We start from the raw sequence: 25,349 nt of genomic DNA, 5'->3' as shown, positions 1-25,349 counted from the left end.
GCCCACATAATCATTGTTTGTAGTGTTTAATATGCCGTACACGGTACAATGAGACAGTTTTACAGAAATATTTTGAACATAGGCTCGATAGAAAGGAATATTCTTTATATTGTTTGATAACTGAATGTGTTGGTGCCAAGTTTTATATGGTTTAACAATTTTACATAGGCGTGTTTTACACCTGTTAGTTTTTTCTTTACGGTACCTGCTGTGATTTTATATTAAATGTCATGGCGGAAAATTGAATTGGTACAATATCAATTCTTTGATGAAAAATGTAAAAAATATGCTGACAGGGCATAAATAGGAAACTTAAATGTATACTGTACTAGATGACAACCCACACCCTAAGTCAGGTCACATTATTCCCTCGTTAATGAAAAATTTTCGTCATTAATTTATTTCTCCCTTCTGCTATCATAAGAGATAGTTGCAATTAACCAGTGTATATAAGTAACATTATGATGTTTTTGTACTGTATGTTATATTATATATTTATCCCAAGGAGATAGATGGGGGGATCAGGCTTTTAAGCATTGCTGGACCAAGGCCCTGGAATAACCTTCCTTTGAACATTAAACTATCACCTTCTCTTGACAGTTTTAAGTCACTACTCAAAATGCACCTTTTTTAATAATCTCTTTTTGGAACGGCACCACGAACAACGACTGTTGGAATGGCGACATACAAATGGAACGATTGATTGATTGATTGAATTGTATCCTGTATTTTAACACCATTTTACTATATTTGATATTTAAGTTTATTTATGTGTATATTGAACCTTGGTAAACGAATTTTATGTAAACATTTTACGTGACAATAAAGAGAAACTTGAATATGAAATTAAATTAGAAATGAAATGTATAACCATACTATGGCTTTGGTATAAAAAAAAGTCTGATGAGGTCCAATTCAAACGGGATCACACTGCCTTTAGTCTTCACTCTCTACACTTATCTCTTTCCACACAGCTGAAGTATAACTGGGTACCTAGTAGAAAGTGGATGTTTAAAATTAAATGGTCTGTGCTGAATTATATACAGTTAGTGTTAACACTAGTGAAGATTGCACAATGTATTATACTGTAGTAACACTCATCCAAATTTGATGTTTGCACCATACATGCAGACTTGCCACACGTCTCTAATTGTAGGTTTTCCTAGTATTAGTTAATTTTGGAGAGCGCCACCAGCGACGGTATATATCGAGAAACTTTTATGCCTAATCCAAGAAAAAGTATACTATGAAACGCCAAGCAAATAGGTAATATGGAACGCCATTGGTGTCAAAATAGATTTAAAGACAAATATTAGTGACTGGAACCCAGTCTACATACAGGCATCACAAATAAACTAAATAAACAACCTCACTTATAAATTATAATATTTCTTAGTTTAATGTCTATATTGTACAGAAGAAAAACCTATTCTTGTCAGTTCAATCATAATGAATAAGAGTAATTTGAATCAGATTTCTGCTATGAAACTCGAATGGGATTTTGGTGCAAAATTCATGGTGTTACCATTCGGACTAGATAGGTGAATTGTACGCCTACTGTAGAGCTATGCATACATGCTGTTTAGCTGAGCTACTCAACTATTTGTTTAAAACTTTATATAAAATAATTATATATTTATATAGCACACCATGACGTGGCTTACTTTATTTATTATTAGTGCGGAAATATTCATTCTTGAATCAAATTTGATAATATAATTAATTAAAAACAAATTATATTTTAAAAAGCATAAATTTAAAATAAACAATCTAAAATTTTGAAGATATGATGATGGAAAAATATATCAATGATGTTTCATAAATCCTGTCCCTACAGGCCCATAACCAGAATTCCTCAGGGGTCCCAAGTCTCTCGGAAATCGGGACGGCCTCCCGCACTCCTGCAGGCCAGCAAGTATCTTCCTGGAATTTTAACCCATTTCTGCAAATTCATAATTTTTGCATGTTTTCACTGCTTTATTATCAATTTTCTCATGGAAGTCAGAGCCGATGGGTATCACTGTGGAGCCAAATTAAATTAAATGTGTTAAGAAAGCTCATTAACCAGATCAGTGGCAGATTCAAGGGAGGGGGAACCGCCCCTTGCCCCTAAATATTTTAAAATTATGAAAAACTGGGGTAGAAAAAAAAAAGAAAATATTATTCAAATTCTGAGAGGGCTATTTCCGGCTATTTTTTGAGGTGATATAATCATAAATTTTCTTACCATGAGCACCAACCATATTGGGGCTGACGTGCTCTAGACCCTCCATCTGTATAAGTCCCTCTCTTCCCCCACCCTTCGAGCTGCCACTGCAGATCTCCCGGGAATGACTTCTCCAACTTGGGACCCCTGATTCCTTAAGGAGGAACACGTAAGAGCCATTTGTGAGTGGATAAACACCCTTCTAAGGCCTCAAGGAAGAGCTATGGAAAATCCCCATGGAGCTGAAACAATTTAACATGCAGATGGGGCATTTCATTATAATTTCGATGGTACTTGATGCAATGGGAGAGGATGTTTGATTTATGCACAAGGGTCTTTGCTCAAAGACAAACTTCGGCCAAACCATAGATCTTCTCTTATTCCACCCCGAAACCCCACCACCTCTAGTTACATGCCTGCACCATAATTATAATTAACCATTATTTAGAATAGACATCACCCATCTGGCTTAGCAGACTCAGCAGTCGAGGTCTTCTTTGCAAGAGCAATCTCTTTAATTTGTGGCAGGAGTTCTATCAAAGAGGTTGCAACCTCTCCAGCATCCTTCTGTGAATCTGTCTTCTCACTACCATCTTCCACGTGGCTTTCCTCAGTTGTCTTTTTCAAGGCACCCAGCTGCTTCTGCACAAGACCCATGTAATCAGACAGCAATTTATATTGGCTGGCAGCAATGTGCGACTCTAGGAACACTAGCAACTGTGGTATACATCTAATACAGAAAGACAATATTTCAGCTAATGTTTTTACGAACACATGTAAAATTTTCATATACATACTAATACCATAGCATGCTAAAACCATACCAGCTGTTACTTGGGGATCAAATTCATTACTAGCCACCAAGCACAAACTCGGTGGTCTAGTGGTTAAGACATCAGGCTAGTTATCTGAAGGTTGTGGGTTTGATTCTCACACAAATAAATTGCAATTTTTTTTTCTCACAAGCATTTGGGAACATACTAAGCATTCAGTATGATAAAATGTCAGGTAGAACCAACATCAATTGTATGCTAAAACCAATAATGAATATTGGTGATCAACATTTACAGATGTGAATAAGGCTCAAGCTTACCTTCCGGGTGCATGGACACAGGTGTTGTTCGTGTTTTGAATGAGAAGGACAACTGCAAGATGCAGGGCCATTGCAGGATCCGATTCCTCTTTCAACTGCGCTATTAATGCTTGTTTATGATTGAATATAATGTTCCTGAAATGAGAAAAATAAAACAAAATAAATCTCTGTTCACAAAATCAAGTTTTTCTGTGAAAAAAAAAATCTATTTTGATTAACAGCATGTTATTTGTAGGGATATCTAGCCTACTCATTCAAATCATACACTGGGCTTTTAAAAAACTATAGTGTAGAAATTCGGCATAAATTAGGGGTGGGAAGTGGGCTTATAAATGAGAAACTAAAGTATTATTGTCATATTCTTATTAACTCACCTTTCTTTCTTCTTGTCTACCTTTTTCAACATTACATCACAGACATCCGCAGCTGACTCCAGACTCTTTGAAAAATCATCAAGGCTCTAATGGAAGAAAAGTATTAATTAGAAAAATTGATATATGGAAATGTGAAAAAGGTTATGTTAACAGAATACTAGTAAGGTATAAAACTTAACTGGTTTTAAACTTAACTATTAATATAGTATTACACAACATAGAAATAATAGCAGAATTAAAATGCAGATCATAAAATATCTCTCAACATCTTGCGTAGTTTTAAGCTTGTTACAAAGAATGTCCTTACGCAACCACAAGACATATAAATATAGAAACATAATACATTTACCTTATCATTAAGAGATGCATTGAGTTTTGTGAATTGTGGCTTTACTTTATCAGGAAGCTTGGTGAGAATTTTTAACCTTACCTATAACAAAGAGAAGTTAAATTAGTAATGGTGAAGATCAACAAGAGGCAATAAAATGCTTGCACTGCAAACTCTTTGTGTATTAAAGGTATTAAATTCATATTATTTTTCAAAAATTGGAATTATGTATGAAAAAAACATAAATTTATATAATCATAATTATATACACTTAGTAAGCCAATCACTAATACAACTAAAACACACAATTGACAAGTTTATATTTGAGTTTGGTGAAATACGTGCCAAATTGCAAACCACAGGGAAAACATATTTGTCAAGGGAGACAAAAGGTCGAAAAAATCAAAGGAAAGTGGCACAAGGCCAGTGGCGGCTGTAGGATATATTTTCTGGGGGCCCTAAGCTGTTTGACACGGGGCTGAGTGAGATAGTGATAACTTTGGCGCGCATTGTCATCAAGGGCCTCCTGACCGAGCCGGGGGTGGGTTTCGGTGGGCATGTGCCCCCACCCCCCTATTAATGAAATTTAAATGTTCAGTTGATAAAATACAATTGTTACTATACTCTCAAACTCAACTAATCTCATTCCATTAGGCCTGTTTTTTTTTTGTTTTTTTGGTCCGACTGCCTGACAAGCTCTGGCCAGTGGGGGAATTTGACTTCTGCCATTCCCACCTCCCTCTCCACTGGCAGCGCCACTGCACAGGACAGAGGAACTGGCAAAAATAATATTCAAAAACAATAATATTTAAAATTAATAGTAACAATACATACTTCAGGTGTAACATCATTGTGTTCTACATTCACCAGACTGTTCTCCGCTGCAACGTAGCTAAAGAGTAGATTTGCAATCTCTGTACACAACGTTCGTAATAGATACTTAACTAAATGGTTCCTTAGTTCATCTACAAAGGAAAAAAAATTAATTTGGTGAATTTATAATTATACAATACTCTGACATTTCTTAAATCACATAGGGGACCAACAGTGCTTACAGAAGAGTGGGGAGAGGGGTAGGGATGTGTGTGGTCGCACATAGATAATATACTAACCTTCAAAAATAGTAATATTCTTTTCAAACATTTTAACACTAGTAAGCAAGCCATTGATTTTCTCCTGCATTTCTTCGTGATTTTTCCGTCGGGAAGTGCTGTCCGTAGAGCCCGATAGTGAGCCAATTGCTGCCTTTAGAGCGTCTTGGTATTCTGTTGTTAATGGTCTGTTGAAAAAAAACTCCAAATACTTCAATCAAATTCTGTTACTGTTAAGAGATATACCTTGCCATAACTGTATGACAAACACTATCCTATCTGTGGCGGTGTTAGCAACCAAGTAAAATTCGTCAACATTCTTTTCAGTGTTCCAAGCCATGTGAGATTGGTACCATGTAAAGCCTGGTTTCCATAAAATCGCTACACTGTAGTTAATATTTTCTGTGCAATCATTCCCCAAAAAGGCTCGGCGAATTTGCCCGACCAATGAGCATCACTGAAAGCTGTCGGCGAATGCATTTAGCGATTGTATGGAAACCAAGCTTAACCTAAAAGTTTACCTCTCAGCTATACCTACGTGTGTAGGTGTTGGTATTTGTGTCACACTGCTGAACATGTATCCCAAGCCTACCCCTCAGACATGCCAACCCTACAAGGCCAACAGGAGGAGTCTGAAAAACGTCTGAGCGGAGTTTTGAGAATGCGAGGTGAGTCTTCCTAAGACATGGTACCAATGTGACTGGATTGTAAAATGTAACCGTTTTGACTCACAATCAGCAATACCGCCGTGCAAGACTAGGCTCTAGGCAGAAAATCAGCACAGCACCAATCACAACAAGCGTACCGTAGGCATCACCTACAGTAGTTTTTATTTCCAACTGACAGGATACTTTCCATTATTAACTTGCATGTTTGCGTGTGTTTTAGCTTCCTTTTTTGGAGGAAGCTGAACACTACTACTCGTTTTTCGAGCACTGCTTTGGCCTACATCCATATCGAACTCATCAGACTCCATTTTCGAAATTGTGTTTTACTAGATTGTTAGTGTTATGAAATCAGTAGACCAAGGAGCACTCTATACAGTACAGAGTACAATGCAACTCTGACATCAATTTGGCCAATGTTATTTGTTTTTTTAAAATCAGTAGACTGTGGAGCGCAAATTAATTTTTCATATACAGTTCAGAGTGCAACTCTGACAGCGATTTGGTCAATGAAATTGGTTATTTTCGAAATCAATAGACCGTAGAGCGCAAATTACTATTTCGTATACAGTTCAGAGCGCTGTTTTCAGGACAAAATTAAGTGGTCTTGTTCTTATTTATATCATAGGATTATCATTTTTATTCGGAAATGCGCGACATTTTCAGCTGGACGAAATCAGTAAAAAGCGGAGATTTTCGACCCAAAATCGGAGTAACTCCGCCGAAATCGGAGTGGTTGGCATGTCTGCATACCTACTTGTGCACGTGTCAGGATCTACAATATATGACACTACTAAACATATAATCCAAGCCTACCCCTCACCGTACCTACCTGCGCAAGTGTTGGATCCATGTGACACTGCTAAACATACAGTATAATCCAAGCCTACCCCTCAACCATACCCACCTGTGCAAGTGTTGGGATCTATGCGATACTGCTAAACATATAATCCAAGCCTACCCCTCAACCATACCCACCTGTGCAAGTGTTGGGATCCATGTGATACTGCTGAACATCAAAAGCCTATCCCACAACCTCACCTACATGTGGAGGTGTTGGCATCAATGATATTGGTGAGCTTGAGATCAGGATATATCTCAGGTCTCACATTTCGACAAACTTACCTGTGCAGGTGTTGAGACAACTCTTCAATGAATTCTTCAGGACATTCTGATAAACTGCTTTGATCGTGAAGGAGATTTTTAACCTGCTCCACTGTCATGAAGGGTATCTCAGTTGGCCGTAATCCTAGAATGCAACACAATGTGACATACAATTTTTCAAAACCAAGTATTTGTATTGAGATGTTATATTCTGACATAGTGGTATATTGGACAGGTTGTTTGGGTGATGCGAGATAGCTGATGTTTTTAAATTTACATGTTTTGAATAAATACAACTACAGTGCACAGATAAGACATGTTCAATGGCAGTTCAAACTCTTGTATTAACATTGCCACACAGGATGACAACAACAAAAAACATAATTAAATTTTAAATTGTTTAATAGTTCACATTTAATAATTAGTTCCTGATTTTAATTTGTGTGTTCTTAGTCATATGTCAAGCAAGCCACCAATAGTGGTCATGTTATTGAGATCAGATGAATAATGATGAACTTACCTCCAGACAAATCATCCTCTTCTTCTTCCACTTCTTTTACTCTGTAATGCTTCTTTACCTTTCTTATTTTCACTTCTCTTCCTCCCATCCCACCCTTGGACCCTCCACCACCTCCTCCACCACCAACTTTTCTCCTCTTATCCTCTTTCTTGTCCCTTTTCCCTTCATTCTCTCCAGATCCAAGTGCTTTCCTATCAACTTGCAGAAATATGTTTGGTGACTTTTTTGCAGTCTGTAAACGCAACATATTGGAAACATTTAGCTATTGTTTCTTTCATTATTTTAATCATTAGGGAGCTTTCGATTGCACGACGACGGTAGGACGTAGAACGTAATGACGTCACTAAAAGTCATCTGCGCATGCGAGAACGTTAAAGTCACCTCGTCGAGTAGATTCTGGAATCCAATTTCCAGTTTCCTATTGGCCTGGATCGGGGATTTTCTTGTATGAACGCAAGGGTAAGTGCGTATATGTTATTTACCTGGATCCTGCTAACCGTTAGCTGTGTGTGTGTGTTTTTGTGAACTGAATAAAACTGTACTGAATACCTAATAGATTACTTCAGCTTACCGTATTTGCTCTATCCAGCATAGGTTTTTGGAACAATTCTTTGCAATCTCCAATGAACCTATCACTAGCAACAATACTGTTACAAAACACCTTAGCTCCTGACTTTGACTTCAGTACTTGGTTCACTATTTGGTTGGTATCTGTTGGGCTAAAACATGATGGTAGTAATGGCTGAAAAAAACAAAACAAAAACATAACCAATCATCTAATCAACTTATTGTTATACTATTGAGTTGCTGATATAATTACAAATCTACTGTCACAACTCTACTCAAGGTCTGTCTAGATTATCAAAACTGTTGTATGTCCATATATAGTCATGACATACCTATATATGGTCATGATGTGATGTCATGATGACCATATTTAGGTATGTCACATGTTTATATTATATAAAATTTGATAGTCTGGACAGGACTTAAGAAAAATAAAAAATGGCAACTGACATCTACTTTACAACAAAAGCATACATGCAAAATAAAGAAAGAAATGAAGAAGAACAAAAGAGGCTATGCCTGACAAAATTACAATGTACTAATATCTAAATGTTAAAAGATCATATCTTAAATCATTTTTTAAAGCATATTATCCCCACTGGAATTTAAACACTGGCCTAGTAAGTGCTATTGTTGCTCTACCGATCTTTGAGGCCAAACTTATAGATTGGACTCTATTGAAGATTCACAGTAAGAGCATTAGTTAAGTAAAATCAAATTGATCTTATGCATGACGAAACTGTGCCCCTTAGCCCTGAACATGAATACATTAAATTTGCTGTTTGGTCCAAGCTATGCAAAGATTGGATGATATTGATAGATATTCAGTCATATGGTCACTTACTTCAACATCTATCCATGTTCCAGTGTCCAATGCTTCTTCAATGCTAGCCTGTACTTGGTCTAGGATTCCTGACCCAGCACAACTCGAGGACAGGAAGAGTAGGTTTTCTGACTTGAACCTTGTTTTTATATAGCCTTTAGCGTCAGTTAGGCCTAGCCTTGATAAAGTGTCATACTCTGAAAATAATTATACAATATATAGAAAAACCTCAGGTAGTGCAGTGATAGCTGTCAGCATATTATTAAAATGCTGTTTGTATATTATTATACACTCTTTTTTCTTTTTTTATTGTCCTCTTTTGGGACATGGGTTTCCATGTTCTTTGGCAGCTTTGGTCTCTAACTAAAATAATATAAATTATGTTAATATGGGACCACAGAAAAGTGGTATATAATTGGAGGTAGCTTTTAATTTGAGGGATCTTAAATTAAAGGGACACCTGTATTGTTGTTCCATAGAGTATCTTGGTTCATACACTATTGCAATCAACTCCTCGAAACAATTTTAATACAACATCATTTAACAATCATTTCACTTGTAACATCGAATTTCAAACATACTTACCAAAGTAACCATTTTGTTTATAGAATGCATCGATCCAGTTATTCTGTGTCTTGGAATACATATCAGGAACGTAAGTTGCCTTGTCTTGTTTGCCGCCAACAAAGGAACCTCGGAGCCGGCCCTTTTTTATCAACTCATTTAAAACAGCTAAATTATGTAACGAGGAGTAAAATTAATTCATCTTCTCATTATTCAAATCATACTATTATAATTAAGAAATTCGTCTGAATATTAGTATGAATAAAAGAAAAATAATTTGTTTACCATCCCAGAACATAATATATGAAACTTTTCCATTCATTCATTTATTCTTTATCTTGTACAGTAATTCATAAAACAACAAAAAATAATAGGTACAAAAAAAAATAACCAAAAACTGAAATTACACAGAAAAACTGTGTAAATCTAAGGAGGAAAGAATTAACAAAAGCAATTAAACACACTGTAGCTCCAAAAGTTTGTTAATCCAGTGAGTGAAATGGTTTAATTATAACAATTTAGAGAAATCTTGAACAGCTTAAATTCTGTAGGTGATATATATATATGTATGTTTTGTAGATCTTTACTATTAAAGGTGCATAATGTAAGATATCCAATATTGTTTTCCCTTCAACCATTCACTTTCAATAATTACTTGAACTTACTATAAAATAATTTCTCTTGAAAACCAAATTCAGTGAGTACATTATGAACTTGAACTGGCCTGGAAGGAAAATAAACACACAACTAAAAGTTTTTCACACAAGTTGTCTGACTGTCAATCAATATTCCAAATGTCTATAGGTTGCAGGATGTGTGGGATGGGGTGAAGGGGTGTGGACAGTGACAAAGATATTTGTGAAGCAGTTACTGATCAGTTACGCTTCTAACAAGCTAAGACAATCGCAATTAGTAGAAATATAACATAGAATTCTGCAAAATGTTTTTTACCAACTAAGAAAAACAATAATATTAAGTTTTTTTGTGTGTTTTTATTTTTTTTTTTTTTTGGGGTGGGAGGAGGAATAAAAAAAATAATGAAGCTACAGCACGAGATGTCATTAATGTGAGATAATGCTAAGGTTTACCTTGTAACAGCGCTAAAGACACCACATATCTGAGAACTGTGTTTGGCAACAAATGCGGAAGTGAAGACAACACCTCGGTCGTAAGCATCCATTTGTCCATTAATCCTACGACCCAGCTCGCTTTCCACTAGCTGCATTAAAAAAAAATCATTAATCCCCAACTGATTCAATTAACAATTAATAAATATGATTCAAATGGAAAATGGTTCTACCTTGACAATATACTAGCAAAATGACGTTAGTATGCCTTTATATCTTATCAAAGAATTGCCATATATTACCTCTGTTAGGTATTCTCCAGGTAAATCATAAGTCTTGGCAAGTTCCGCAATTGAGACCTGTCCACTTTCCTGAAGTAAATCATTGATTTCCTCAGCTAATCTCTCAAGGTACTCTCTGTAGGACAATAACCGTAGTTATGATTACGTATATTTTGCCAATGTAAACTTGAATTAATATAACAAACAAATAGAACCCCTACTAAAGAGACACTTTGGGACCAAAAAGTATACCCTTAAGAGTTGGCTGTAGTGTTATCAGGTATACCTTCCTCATTTTGTGGCCGAAAATGTGTCCACTTAATAGGGGTGTCCCAAAGGAGGAGTTTTACATTATTTTACAAATACTTACGTGTTAACGAGCTGCCCTAGAATGAGGTTAAGATTGCGGTCATTTTTCACCAGTTCATTTGCTTTAAGTTCCACGTGGGTGAGGTCCACATTGATAATCTGAAAAGTAGTTAAAAAAAAATTTTAAATAATAAAATATAATGGTATCTAAATATCATATTTCTATTTTAATTGTATTTTTTTTAATGATCTACAATTATATATTATAATTATTGAATATTAAGTACAAAAATCTTTAAGAATCAAAGAAGTTATAATCTTCTAATGACCAATGCTCGGTCCCGAACTTTCTGATGATATTTTAAAAACACAATTTATTGAGAGAAATTTTACCTGTTGCAGATCAACAAGGTTTATTCTTCCTGAAAAAGAAGAATAAAAAATATTTAAATATATAACGATGCTAAAACACTTGTCGAATTAATGTCCTTTTTATACATTAATATTATAACTTGTACTAGTAATAATAAAAAAAATATTACACTGAAATAAACTTTTCAAATGCATTTGATTTAAATGTCCACGTATACTCATAAAGGTCAAAAGTTCAAGCTTTTTGTTTAAGATCAGTGGCAGATCCAGGAATTTGAAATAGAGGGGCCCAGGAAGGGTTTTTCACAGATGGGGGGGGGGGGGTCCAGCTGAGGCAAGAAAATTTATGATTTTTGTACTTTTGCTATTTGCTATTATTTGTATGACTGTGTGCCACATTTACAAGCTTTGCATTTTTGGTCACGTCACTTGTTGATTTATTTGCAAATGAAATAAACTGAAAATTGAAATTGATTATTGAAATTAATTGTATATAATTTCTTCTTTTTTTTTCTCCATTTTTTAAAAATTCATGAGGGAGGGAGCATGGGGCCCCACACTCTTGAATCTGCCACTGAAAGTGGCCACCAAACACAGCCATATTTAGGGTTATGCCCTACACAGATATGTATTCCTTATACAATGATATTCTAATTTCTTCGTTTTATTGTTTATTTGCCCTAAATTATATATTTTGATTGTAGTACTCTTTGACATTATAAAGTAAATGTTTGCTTACCACCATGAACAATTAATTCATCACTTATTTCCTTTGATAGCTGTGATGGAGTCAGATATTCTTTCCCATCGTTTGTATAAATAACATCTAGAGATTTGCTTTCAATAAGTTTGGTAACAATTTCAATGCAGTTTCTTTCAGACAACCTGCAAAACAAATGTTTCAATTCAGAGTCTGTAAGGATAAAGTATCATTAATCTATGAATTTCAGGCTCTAGAATACTATTAGTAGATATTGTTCTGACGATTTTACATAAATCCAAGGTGTTGATTGGTGGAGCTTTATTGACCCTAACCTTAAAGATGTAACCGAAAGGTCCACTGATTAATATCAGATAAGAAAGTATAATAAATACTCCAAGTATTGAAATACACGTAATGTCCACTTAAAATGCCCAAAATAATCATACAAAATATTTTTGAAATTAACACACTCATTTTGCAGCAACATACAAATTAACCTGAGCATAGAAATTATTGGTTACTGTATTGCTATGTAGTTGAAAGTTTGAGAGTAAGAGCGAGAATTCTAACTTTAACAAGTTTTTTATTATTAGGCTCAAGCTCCTATTATCAGGTTACTCCATTCAAAATTAAGGTGTGTAAACCTAGCCTAGTTATTGTATATGTTTATTTATTCCATAAGGCTAACCGATGATTATTATACCATATTATTATTATGCAAGTTGAAGGGTAATACGCCAATATAGACAGTCCTTGCTTAGTTTTACTCTTTCTACTAGTTATATGAACGCTGCCATTTAATTTTTTATTTAATAAACCTCTCACATATGCAAAAATACAAAAGTGAAAATCAAAAAAACATCAGAAATTATGCAAAAGGAAAAACAACCACGACGAAAATAAAGGAATAAAAGAAAGAATAAGGGAAACAAGGATTGCCACACATATTCACCGTAAGAATTGATTTAATAAAAAATAATAAAAACAATAAATATAATAACAAATATGGCATATAGAGTAAAATTTACGCTTATCCTAAAATTTGATTAAATTTTGTTTCTTTTTCAATTTGTAATGAATTTTACTATAAATATCGTCCATCATCATAATTTTCTACCTCCATTGCACACACTTCGTGCCTCTGTTTGGCATTATATGTCACCCGATGTTACTCTCTGAAATTTCTCAAGGTTGATAGGTATGTTGTTAGTACAAAGGCTCGACGTTCACCTAGGCCGAGGAGGAGAGTAAAAACGACAAGTAGCAAGGATGCTACATCAACTAGGAGTAGGAGGCCTACGACTCCGCTCCAGACCCGCGCAAGGACTCAGTCTGACTCTGAGGCCGCTAGCTAGGGTCTAGCTATATAGAAACATGGATTTTCTCAAACTTAAAATCTTAATGAAGAATTTGTACTAAGAAATTAGTTAGCTTCCTATGGATATAGTGAATAAATTAATGATCATACTTCGCAGCTGTGCTACTAAGCTGTGCTCTTTGAAAATCTGCTGCAAGACGTTTTACTTCTTCCCACTCTGAACTCGCCATGTTGTTTGCCAGACATGTAATGGTTAGAGGTTACATCCAGTCGTTGGAAGTACAAATAGTTTAACTACAAAAACGTCTGTACATAATAAGCTAATCTGGCAAGATCTTAGCGGCGCTATACAATCTTTAGTTACCACTGGTACCAGTAAACAACATAACAAACAACGCTTTTAAGTTTTATTAGTATATTTTTAAGGTTAATTGGTAAATGAGTGTTAGTAGGGACTAGTGGTAACCTTAAATACATTAAACGTGAGTCAGCATATACTATTACTTAAAATTACTGTACAAACTAAGCCTAGAGGGCTAGGCTAGGTAGCCCCATGGTGGGGCCAGGGCCTACAGACAGGCCTAGGCCTATATAATTAACTTACTACTCAAAATAGTCTAGGCTAGTACTATTATAGGTAGGCTAGATGTAACATGTGTAACAGCAGAGCAAACAGAGATAAGGCCAATTATTATTCACTCAGACACACTGTTTTCTTGATACGATAGCTCTGGCTTTTCATCCTTCCTGCTAGCTTTTTAAATATAAAATATAATTATTTGGATGCACATATTATTAAAATTGTCATGTTTATCTCATTCTCCCTAATAATTTGATTTTTTGGCAGTTTCTCAGTTGCTGATAACAATACATACAATATTTTTTTTCTTTTAGTATTGATGAACCAAACCAGATGGAAGCACATTTTGAAAATCCCTCAGCCATTCAGAAACAACGAATGTCGAATTTTAGGCCTAGACCAGATTCAACTGAATCTTATGGAACAATAAGATCCAGGTTCCTAAAGCAAAATGTTTTAAAAGGAGAACAAGGAAAAACGCCAGAAGAACAGAGTGTTACACTTTCTTTAAAGGTAGTAAATCGATGTGTAATTCAAACATTCCCTGAGTCAATAGGCCCTATGTTTTTGTTTTTTTTTATATTTAGGAACAAGAAATATTTTATAATAATCAAATGATAATTTACCATGAGATATATTTTATCATCTTTGAATTTCCTGCACAGAGTGGCAAGCAAGTGAAAAAGAAGAAAACAAAAGGAAAACAGCAAATTAGTCAAAGTTTTAATCCATTGGAAGAAGAGGAGAACGAGAAGAAACGTCTGCAGGAAATGCAAGAGGTGGGTACCAACATATTACCAAAAGGAAATGATTATATCTCATTACTCTACATATCTGTGCTTAACATTGATTAAAAATGTATCTGAAAACTGGTAGTCCTGTGTCTGATCCTAAACAAGCCTAGCTCAACTCATTCTTATTATTCCCTAGTAGCTATATATCCAGGGAGGAGTAAGGTAGAAGAAATTACAATATATTATACAATACAGTTGCTGATTTTCATATCTTATGACTCCTCTAAAATCTATTAATTTAATTGCTTCAAAATTTAAATTAACTACTATGTGCTATGCATGTCTTATTTTTTCATATCTCTTGTAAATGATGTGAATGCTTTTAACCACTATTGATTTTCTAACATTTCATGCAAAGTTCTAAATTCTTTTTAATTTTCTCATGTTTGTAAATTTCTGCTGCTTAGTGCTTTGTCAACAGTGAAACGTATAAGGAGGCATATTCTAAGCTAAAAACATTGCTTTTGGTAAGATGGCTGTGCACTGTATTCAAACATGTTTAGTTTTGTCTGTTGACCATTTCAGATTGTTCATATTAATGTAGATATATACTTGTAACTTTCTAATAATTCAGTCTGTGTATTGACCCTTTGTGTGTGTTTTGTACTGTATGTCACATCATTTTTATATTTGGCCAAAGTTTATAACCTCCAAGGGTCATGAATACATAAGGTGTCATGGAGACTGATACTACAATACTTCCCTATAAAGAGCCCCCTCAAGCACCACTAATTGAAATGTCAATCATATCATCGTTATACCAAAAAAAAAAAAATGTTAAAAATATTGAATAATGATGAAATCAGAGGTACATCACTCTTTTTGGAGTTTGTTTCTCAGCTCATTTTATTTATAGATTTTTTTAATTTCATAAATTAATAATTTTTTTATTTCATAGCAATAATAATCTCATAATGACCCTTAGCTAGTAGACCCTGGGGCAAGCATCTCAACCACCAAACTGTTCAACTCCACTCGATAGATATATACAATTGCACTCCGCTGTAAATTGTTGATTTGTTGGTAAATACGCATTTGTGAATGTTGCTCACCTATAACCCAACCACAACGACTGTAATACTTAGTTTAAAAATAGAATTTGTTCACACCAATCAGTATTGAAGCACATATCGCGTACCGTAAATGCTCAAATAAGGGCCGCGGCACTTATAACATTTTTGGAGGCTTCAGTGCAGCGCTTATTCAAGAGCGGTGCTTATTCGAGAGTGGCGTTTATAAAAAATATTGGCATGGCACTTTTTATGCCCGTTCCCTGTTACCTATCTCACATATTCCTGTTAGTAGGCCTATCATAGGTCCTACGTCATTGTAAAATAAACAAAGAAATGCTTGTGTTTTCATTGTGTTATTTTTTAATTTTAATACTGTATACATTGTATTTAAAACCCTGTTTCTCAAAGTGTTTTATTACACACAGAGTAATATATACACTTGATTAAGCATTTCAGTGCTTATTCGAGATCAGCGCTTAGCAAAAAAAATCAGGTTTGGTGCGGTTCTTATTCTAGAGCGTCGCTTATTCAAGAGCACCGCTTATTCAAGCATTTACGGTATATCTGTGTATACTATAACAAGTTCTTTGAAAAATTCTTTGCTCATTGAGAATTGAGAATAAATGTATTACTTTAGTGTCATATGGAAATAAACATCACAATTTGAAACAGCTCAAAGCACTAACAATTTAGAAGCACAGCCTGTTTTCACCTCATATACATTATTTTGACATAATTCTGAATTGTGTATGATTTTAGAAACATATGCGAGTGTTGGACGATTTAACTAAGCTGAGGAATCATTACTACCTTGAATATTTATCAGCGCTGACAGAAAAAGTTGAGAAACAGAGGAAGGAAATTAAAAAAAGAACTGAACGAATGGAAAGAAAGCTGAAACAAAAAGAAGTAGAACAGGTATATTTATTACAAACTCCTTCAGTACATCTAATTTGCAAATTCTTTTTGCCTAGGGCCGTAGCCAGGATTGTCATTAGGGGGGATGGTGGGTTTGCAGAAATGGAGTACGGTAACTTAGGTATTGAGGGGGTGGGGGGGGGGATTGCCTAGTACCAAGTGGCAGAGCTTTGGTATTGTAGGGTGTTGTAGGGGTTCTGATAGATTACTGGTTGAAATGTAAAGATTTAAGATTCCCTTTTTGAGTTTTATTACATAAAATTTACCATTAAGTCCATGTATTTGATACTTTAAAAACTATTCCTCATTTTCAGAAAGAAACACAACTTGCCAGAAGGAAATATGATAGAGCTGTTGACCTACCATCAGAGCATGATACTTTCATTAAAGATCTGTTTAAAAGTCATTGGTATAATGTAAGTTATTGTCCATATTTATCTTTTGCGGCATCCTTTTTATTGTGAGTATTTGTTTATTATAAAGTTACACTGTATTTTATCATATTTTTGCTTTAGCTTGCTATATATTTATATATAACAAAAAGACAGTAAATGCAAAAAGAGACAGACATTTTGAGATTCAATGTTTTGATCAATTTGATCAATATCAAGAATACTGATGAGAAAATCTTGCTCATCCATATATATTTATATGTATGTTTATTGTCATGTTTTTGTAAGAAGAGCCCCTCGATAGTAATTCAGTTTACTTTAGGTTATCCTCAGGCTTGTTTTATTAATTTTCTGTATGTTATATCACCTGGAAATAATAAATAAAATGAAATGAACTATCAGTCAACCAATTAGCATGAAAATCATTTGTTTTCTTTTTCTTTTATTTTGTGTGACTGGGCCTCTCTAGGATAATACCAAACCTTCGAAATGTGCTATCAATTTGATTTTAATTTACAGGCTCTGGATTTGATTTTATTTGAACAGGTAATTAAACTTGAAGAGCAAATGCAAAAAGAGGGAAAATTACGGACAATCCAAGATTATGAGAATTTCTGGGAAGACATTATGCAACCGGAAAAATATAGAGAAATGTTTGTAGAAGATGAAAATAATAAGCATCTACAAGACGATGGATCGTCACATAATTTCTCAAGTAAGTTAAGAAGTGTACATAAGAAGATGAATTATTTTATATTTCAAAATAGACTGGGGCTAAATCCATATTAGATGCTGTCCATTACTTTACAAATTCCATAAATGTATTTATAAAATAACTTAACTAATTATTAATTCGGTGTCGACCGAGTCGGCAATGAGTCGGCAATGCCAAGACTTATGTACTTACCAACATGAAGCCTCTTGGGAGGTCACAACAATTACACTTGTAATACACATCTCCTCAGGATGTCAGTAATACACATCTCCTCAGGATGTCAGAAGAAGAACCAAGTTGATGCACTGTCCACACAGGGCCGGATAAAAGGGCTGCGGAACCTAGCGTTGTAATTGCAAGTAGGCCTACATACTCAATCCATGTGGCTAAAACATAAAACCAGATTTTCTGTGATTTTTCTTGGGGTTTGGGGACCTATTTTTCCCCATTGGTGCCTGTGCACTTGGGGCTGGCACCCCAAAAACCCCTATGTTAAATCTGGCAATGCATCCATATGGAAAGCAATGGCATGCTAGGCAAAAGACATCATACCTATCCTATGTACACAGACTATTATGTGACACTGAAAGCATGCTACAGCCAGATAAAATTGTCACCTTTGCCATGGATCGTGGTGTTTTGAGAAATCTTCTGGTCGCCAGTTCCACAGCCAAATGAATCAACAATTGACAATGGTTATTGTCCAGACAAAATAATAATGGATATTACAAATTTTAAAATCAGGAAAACCTTTAAAAATGTTAATTAAAGCCGGATTTATATTATTTTCATGCTAAATAAAACATACTGGAAATTTGAATTACAATTTTTTGTGTCTCATATTAGAAGGCTCGCTTCACTTTGGAAGTCGTACATCGTCATTAACCTCAGTAAACACTATTGATCATCAACCGCAAATAGCAAGAGAGTTGTCACTTATCAGAGAGGACACGGAAAACCCAAAATCACGAAGTGCTAAACGAAAACCCTCATATTGGGCAGTAACACAACTGCAAAAGGTTAGAAGCAAACAGAAAGTGGTTAGACTTTATTGAAAATGAATATTTGTATAATTGTTGAATTTAAACTACATGTCTGCCTGCAACTAAACACTACTTTTGGGACTCTTCATAATTCATAATTTTTAGCAGCTTTGATCTTAATTAGAAAAATATTTATCATACTGTACTGTATAAAGAAAAAGAATAGTTATTCATCTGGTGTCACAGAAAAGTGGTTTTTGATTTGATATGTCTTTAATTGGACAGGTTTTATTTAGAGGGAGACCTACTTACATTAAATTCAACCAATTACAGTGTTATATTTGTTAATAACTAACATTCTAGCAATGACAGTAATCAATATTTTAATAATTATCTTCATTTTATTTTCTATCAGCTGAAGTCATCAGCATCTTTTCTATCTGTTCCAATTAAAGGAAGGAGGCAAGAGGTACACCCATTGGCCTTGGAACTTGATCAGAAATACCCAAAGGTATGGTAAACTATCTCTTATATTATACTATAAGTACTTTGTTTTATGAGTATCATTTATATTCATAAAATATTGCCAAAATCCATCATCTGAATTTAAATAATTTTTGCCCAGTGGCTGTAGCACAAACCATCATCTACGAATTTCTGAATCATAACAACCATAATTATAATCTAATTCAAGGAATGATGTAAATTATGGCTCTGTCAAAGTTGTGTTCCCACAAAAATATAAATCCGAAGTATATAGCAGTGGAGATGTAGCTTGGTGCTCGCCTTCCAATCCCAGGGTCCTGGGTTCAAATCCTCTGACAGCCCTGGAATTTTTCTCACAAATAAAAACATCTCCATTCCTAAGACTCATAATGAGATTCCCTGATAAAGCATCACTTTATTTAATTTATTATCGTCTATAAATATGCTTTCAAAAAAATAGCATCTATTATTATTTATGTTTGGGGGTTCAAGAATGGATGACGTTAGATTGTTTTTTGATTTGTAATCAGGTTTTTTTTGTTAATATTTATTCATTGCATTATACAGCTTGTTATTTCTTGGTGATTTCCTATAACAGGGGGGAGTGGGGATGCAGGATTAGGTGGTAGAGGGTGCGTGAGAGTCCATACCACTTCAGACCCATTATAGTTGGGGCTGAGGCGCCAACATTTTTAGAATATGGACCTCTAGATGCCAAGAAATTGCACTCTCATACCTTAAAAATCTTACTGGTAATTCATATCAACAGTACAATACAACAATTATTGTTCTTAATACAATTTAGGGGTGGGGAGGTGGGTGCAATAGCGCCGTCTGCACTTCCTTTGCATCCTCCCAAGTATAAACATAAGACCCCATTCATGTACCATATTGGAAGAGATACAGAATAGATAAATGTATTAAGTAAATCATAAATGGTTCCATCAATTCTTCACATACTGTATATTAAATTTCAGACTGAGTTACCACATCTTCACATGTTAGACATGAATTTAGAGCCACCAAAAGAAGATCCAGAAATTGTCCGGATGAGGGAGGAGTTTAATGCTCGAGCACAAGTACGAAACCATAAAAGAAAGGCAGTTATGAATATGCATGAGATGTCAATAACACACCAGGCTGCAACAAGCAGGTACGTCTTTGTGACAATTATTAATGTCCATTTTGAGTACATTGTGGCTGCCACAAAGTCCCCAGGGCCCAGTCAAATTCCTAGTCATTTAATAATTTAATCGTCTTATATACTTAGTTTTTTATTCCTCTCCAGAATTTTACTTGATCATCCAGATTTTATGGCCAGACTTGAAGGACCAGACATTGGTGATGTGGTATGTAACATTTCAGCTATTTTTTTTATATAATCTTTTATTTATTTCTTCTTTACCCTGGGTGACCTGATAAGTGCAAAATCATTGTTATAATCCAGAGCACAGCAACACATACAATCAAATACAATCAAATGAAAAAAAAAATCATTAAGTACATAGACAATCAATAATTTAATCGGGAATAATAAATAATAATAACATTTTTTTTTATTCTTCTTTTAATTCCATATATTGAGTTTTTTCATATTTAATATCAGCTCTGCCTTATGCCGCTTGATATTAAACATCCAAATCCTCATTTAAATAAATCAAGAGCTCTTCTATACCACATTAGTATTCAAGATTTAAAATTTGTGTTTCTTTATAGACATTAATTGATTAATTCTTTATAGACAGTTATACTGTAAATTTAACTCCATCTTCCCATTATAATTTATTTGTTTCCAATACAGACAGGTGCTGTTAAAGATATGGAAGTTCCAGTAGAATCACAAACACCCTTCCTTCCTACTGTGGTGCCAGCAGTTGTCTTTCAAAACCGACGCAAAACAACACAATTTTTAAATGAAGTTATTGACGAGCGGCCTGAGAGTGAAGAACGAGATGCGATGCAGACTCAGACCATGCCCTCCAGCAGAGGGAGTAGTAGTAGAAGTTCAATTAGCTCTAGGGAATCGTATCATGTAACAGAAACAGACAGGTGGGATATTACATCACTTGAATTTACTCAATTGCTCTATTTCAATCAAGTTATAGTAATCTGTAGTACAAATATAGATTGACTGCTTTTGAATTTAAAAATTTCATTTTGATAGCTTGCAAATTAGGCCTCCTTTTAAATATTTTATTGTCTTATCAATATATCTACATAAGGCAAGAAAAAAAAGAAATTGTATGTTGAACAATCATAATGACAATTTAAAATTATGTTTTGGGTCGGCCAGGTAAGGTATTAAAATGGCGACACAACATGTTATTGTGCATGGTGAGAATTAAATGATTATCTGAATCATCTGTAAGACTTTTGTTGTTTGAAATATTGTGCCATTGAAAGTTGTTTGTATTGTTGGATCTGTTTAATGTTATAAAAAATGCAATTACGATTTCGTCCTTTGTTGCATACTTAGGGAGAAGAGTATATCCAAGGAATCTAGACGGCAAGAAATTGAGTCTCCATTGCCACTCACGCTGGAGAGCATTCGCCGCAAATGTGAGATAAAGGTGAGTTGACAGCAATAGAAAGCATGTAACCATGATGATCAGGGGCGGATTTAAGTTTGGAGCAAGCCGGCCCTAGCCCCCCCCCCCCCTCTTTTGGAAAGTCAAGAAAAAAAGAAACAAAAAAAAATTGATCGCCCAAAACGCCTCAGAGGTTATTTCCGGGCCTCTAGTGTTGTGTCTCGATCGGCTCCCACTTTCGGACATCTCTGGATCCGCCCCTGATGATGATGGTGATGATCATAAATATCTATATTTTTCATGCAAGAAACAAAACATGGATGTCATAGAATACTATAGCATTACATTTATTTTACTGTTTGCAAAGAATTCGTTTTTAATATTGATATGAATTGATTTGAGTTGTTATTCTCCATTTGTTTTAACAGGAAGCAAAATGTCTGAGTACATTATGGACAAACTATGCTCGAGAATTACCAGCAATAACTTGAAATCAAATGATGAAAAATGAATCTGAATACAACCATTATGCTACTGACAAAACTTTCATTGAGCTACGACATGGCAGTTAAGATGCCCACCTTCAAATCCCAAAGTACTGGGTTCAAATCCTGTCAAAATCATTTTTTCAAATTGGGAATACAGACATTGTCATTTCCGAAAACCTCATAAAGCAAGATTAATTGATCTAATTGGTTTTTTCTTATTTTTATATGTGGCAAAGACAAGCCAAACCAGTCATTCTTCACAAATTCTATCTCAGATGACCAAAACATGCTAGAATGTAAAAATTTTTAAAAATCTATTTTATTGCACTAAACTAAACTTTATAAATCTATACATCAAGCTGTGCTGTTATTTTCTTCCTTTTCAATGTTTAAAACATCAATTTTTAACAATTTGGTGATGGTTTCTGCCTGAGAAATGGCCAAAACTGTAAACTTTGAAGGCTGATTTCTCAAACTTTGTTCTTTAAACACCTGTATGTTTCAACACTTGTAACTTCGTAAGGAAATGTCAGACTTTAATGATTCTTTGGCCATTTTATAGCTCTCATTCTACTGTTTAACCATGTAGTAATAACTAACTTTGTGACCAGTGACTGGTTTGGCTTGTCTTTGCCACATATATTCTCCTGATGACGATTGTTAAAAACGTCAACACATTCTAAGCAAAACAACATTTCCTTTCAGAACTATCTATGTGGTGTACCGCAAGCATTTAACACATTATTGTTATTAATAATTATTAATTTAAAAAAACTATGATACAATCTGTATTCTTTTCTGGTTTAACGATTATCCACTCATTAAGAGATTTTCATATGCATGACACAAATGCTCTGTATCATTAGGAAATGTGCTATATAAATGACCATTATTATTATTGTCAGTTTATATAGAGCATGAGGCATATATCATGTGAGTGTCTTATCACTCTTAGATTATAATGAATTCAACTAAACAAATAACGTTGAATTATTAAGATGATTTTTACTGACTATGTTTATATATCTTCGTATAATTATTTTGTTTTCTTCTGTATATATATATATATGTATATATTCATTTTTTAATATAGAAAAACAAAATATACTTCAAGATATACTGTCTGTTTTGATTAAAAACATAAAGAAAACCCTGCGTTCGTTTTATTACTCTGTGTTGTTAAATGTGTATTTCAATAGTTAAGATACAATAGGCCTGTGAATTTTCCTAGTTGAGATACAATGCGGTAGTACAACCTGCCACCTGTTGAGGGCCACCGATGTACATGGTGTATATCAAATTTATTAATTATCAATTATAGTACAGTATATGTAATTGTGTTTTTTAACCAAGGCTATTCTGCTAACAAAGGCTCCGCTATGTCAATTACATATTTTTTTTTTTTACATTAGGGATAGTTTCGTTTTTTTCCCTCGAATTTTGTTCATCAGCTTAAATCTAATAAACTAATTTTTTATTTTATGAAACAAAATGCCCTTATATAATATCATGTCATACATTTTAATATTATACTGTATTTTTATTTTATGCTTAATATTCCTTTGTCATTGGACATGTTGGCCACGCTTTGTCGAGCTCAACCAATTAGAGCGTTCGTGTGTAAGAAGTCAGTCAGCCAATTAAGAAGCTTCCTCAAAAACGATTGCATCTCTTCCAGTACTTTTCTTGCCTGGATAATATTCTCCAACAACTTGCCCGGGATGGAAGTTCTACGTGTTCTTTGTCTTTCTGTTTTATTTTTGGAGCTTGGGGCAGCAAGTGGGAACTTGGAGCAAAGGTTGATTTTCATATTACTTGATGGATTAAGATATGATTATATCGATAGTGTATATACACCTAACATGGACGAAATGGCAGCACAAGGGGTAAAAGTAGACTATCTTACCAATGTATTTCCAACTTTCATACCAAGCAAGATATCGTTGGTTACAGGTATGTTTTCAACAGTTCATAGTGGTGTTTTACAATATAATTACAGTATAGTCAATTATGTTTTACAGTGTAGCCTAGTATAGGTTACTCATTTTCTGGAGGAGTTTCTCCTTAAGTTACCCGTCAGATGGTCAGATGAAACCGGGTGAAAATTGAATATAGGGTACCATCAGACGTATTGAAACAATGTAGTGGTTGTCTGGTAAATAAGTAAAGCACTGGTTAATCAGTTGTTTATTTAATAAATAACACTTCATTATAGGATTCCGATTACTTCCTTTAAATCAGGGTTTTTTTCTGCTTCGTTCCACAGCAAATTTCCGTTTCCGTCACTCATCCGTCGATTATGTTTGTAGTTTAAGTATTCCCATCATTTTTTCATTTTTCAGATTATATTTATTAGTAAGACCGACCTCTCAACTACACAAGTTTCCATAGGTTTTACTTTTTTTCAGCGTCATTACACAACTATTTTCCTTTTCTGTCATTGTATAAAGTTCTCACCTTCACCACCCCGTTCATCGGAGATTCCATTTAAATTTAATAGTGACCTTTCTGTGTTTAGTTACATATCCATTGTTTGACGAAGAGTTTGCACAATCATGTAGGCATGTTTATAATTATAGTTCATAAGTTTAACTGAAGGCCTATCATATGGCTTAAGATATTACATTTTTGAGACAATGTATTGTTTCTCAAAATTTTAAACTCAAAATATTTTGGTTCGAATTTGTCACAAATGCTCCTTAATCTGTATACATAGAGAAGAATTCATTTAAAGACTCATCAAAGGCGACAGTGTTAAAACATACGCGAACACGTGCGTTTTTGGACAACACGTGTGTTTGTAAGAGGTGCGCGTATTCCTAGCGCTGTTCTGATTAGTCAGTTGTTAAGTTTGATTGACACTCCGGAAAGGTCTATTGTATAGCTAAGGCAAGGAGTTTTTAGGGCCAAAGACGAAGGAAGTGACTAAGCGGAACGAGGTGCGAGATAATTTTTGGTGGTACAGATTTGACTTCCTAGTGTAGTGGCGTATCTACGGAGGGCGGGGGAGCACTCCCCAAAAAATACTCTCCCCCCCCCCCCCCCCCGGTCCCCCCCCCCACCCCCT

The 25,349-nt window shown here is 34.6% G+C and overlaps 3 protein-coding genes across 4 annotated transcripts in view; 2 read left to right on the top strand and 1 right to left on the bottom strand.

Moving 5' to 3' along the window:
• Positions 1-1,282: 1,282 nt before the first annotated feature.
• LOC117113541 (E3 UFM1-protein ligase 1-like) lies at positions 1,283-13,672 on the bottom strand. Its single transcript, XM_033256900.1, has 18 exons — positions 13,536-13,672; positions 12,104-12,249; positions 11,386-11,414; positions 11,054-11,151; positions 10,705-10,819; positions 10,424-10,554; positions 10,001-10,059; positions 9,357-9,503; positions 8,793-8,968; positions 7,953-8,123; positions 7,382-7,613; positions 6,883-7,006; positions 5,114-5,280; positions 4,836-4,966; positions 4,023-4,103; positions 3,674-3,759; positions 3,300-3,434; positions 1,283-2,936 (listed from the first exon to the last, which is right to left on the bottom strand). The coding sequence occupies exons 1-18, from the start codon at positions 13,613-13,615 to the stop codon at positions 2,663-2,665; spliced, it is 2,382 nt and encodes a 793-aa protein (XP_033112791.1). The 5' UTR covers positions 13,616-13,672; the 3' UTR covers positions 1,283-2,662.
• Positions 13,673-13,720: 48 nt separating this feature from the next.
• Positions 13,721-23,395, top strand: LOC117113620. Of its 2 annotated transcripts, XM_033257020.1 has the most exons (14): positions 13,721-13,867; positions 14,280-14,478; positions 14,631-14,744; positions 15,167-15,226; positions 16,532-16,690; positions 17,005-17,106; positions 17,629-17,797; positions 18,644-18,816; positions 19,196-19,291; positions 20,244-20,419; positions 20,555-20,615; positions 21,068-21,315; positions 21,743-21,836; positions 22,223-23,395. In XM_033257020.1, the coding sequence occupies exons 2-14, from the start codon at positions 14,299-14,301 to the stop codon at positions 22,283-22,285; spliced, it is 1,695 nt and encodes a 564-aa protein (XP_033112911.1). In that variant the 5' UTR covers positions 13,721-13,867; positions 14,280-14,298; the 3' UTR covers positions 22,286-23,395. The 2 variants fall into 2 exon arrangements, with proteins under 2 accessions (XP_033112911.1, XP_033112912.1); XM_033257021.1 differs by lacking the exon at positions 15,167-15,226.
• Positions 23,396-23,964: 569 nt separating this feature from the next.
• Positions 23,965-25,349, top strand: part of LOC117113628 (ectonucleotide pyrophosphatase/phosphodiesterase family member 5-like) — a 5,348-nt gene continuing 3,963 nt past the window's right edge. The window contains exon 1 of the mRNA XM_033257030.1: positions 23,965-24,235. Within this exon, the coding sequence (XP_033112921.1) occupies positions 24,004-24,235 (232 nt within the window). The 5' untranslated portion in view covers positions 23,965-24,003. The remainder of the gene's footprint in view (positions 24,236-25,349) is intronic.

Source organism: Anneissia japonica, unplaced genomic scaffold (assembly GCF_011630105.1).
Source record: "Anneissia japonica isolate Jap-2015-1 unplaced genomic scaffold, ASM1163010v1 scaffold287748_len1686314_cov196, whole genome shotgun sequence".
Classification (NCBI taxonomy): Eukaryota; Metazoa; Echinodermata; class Crinoidea; order Comatulida; family Comatulidae; genus Anneissia; species Anneissia japonica.
The sequence above is the reverse complement of the archived record's forward strand: the minus strand, read 5'-3'. Positions and strand labels throughout refer to the sequence as shown.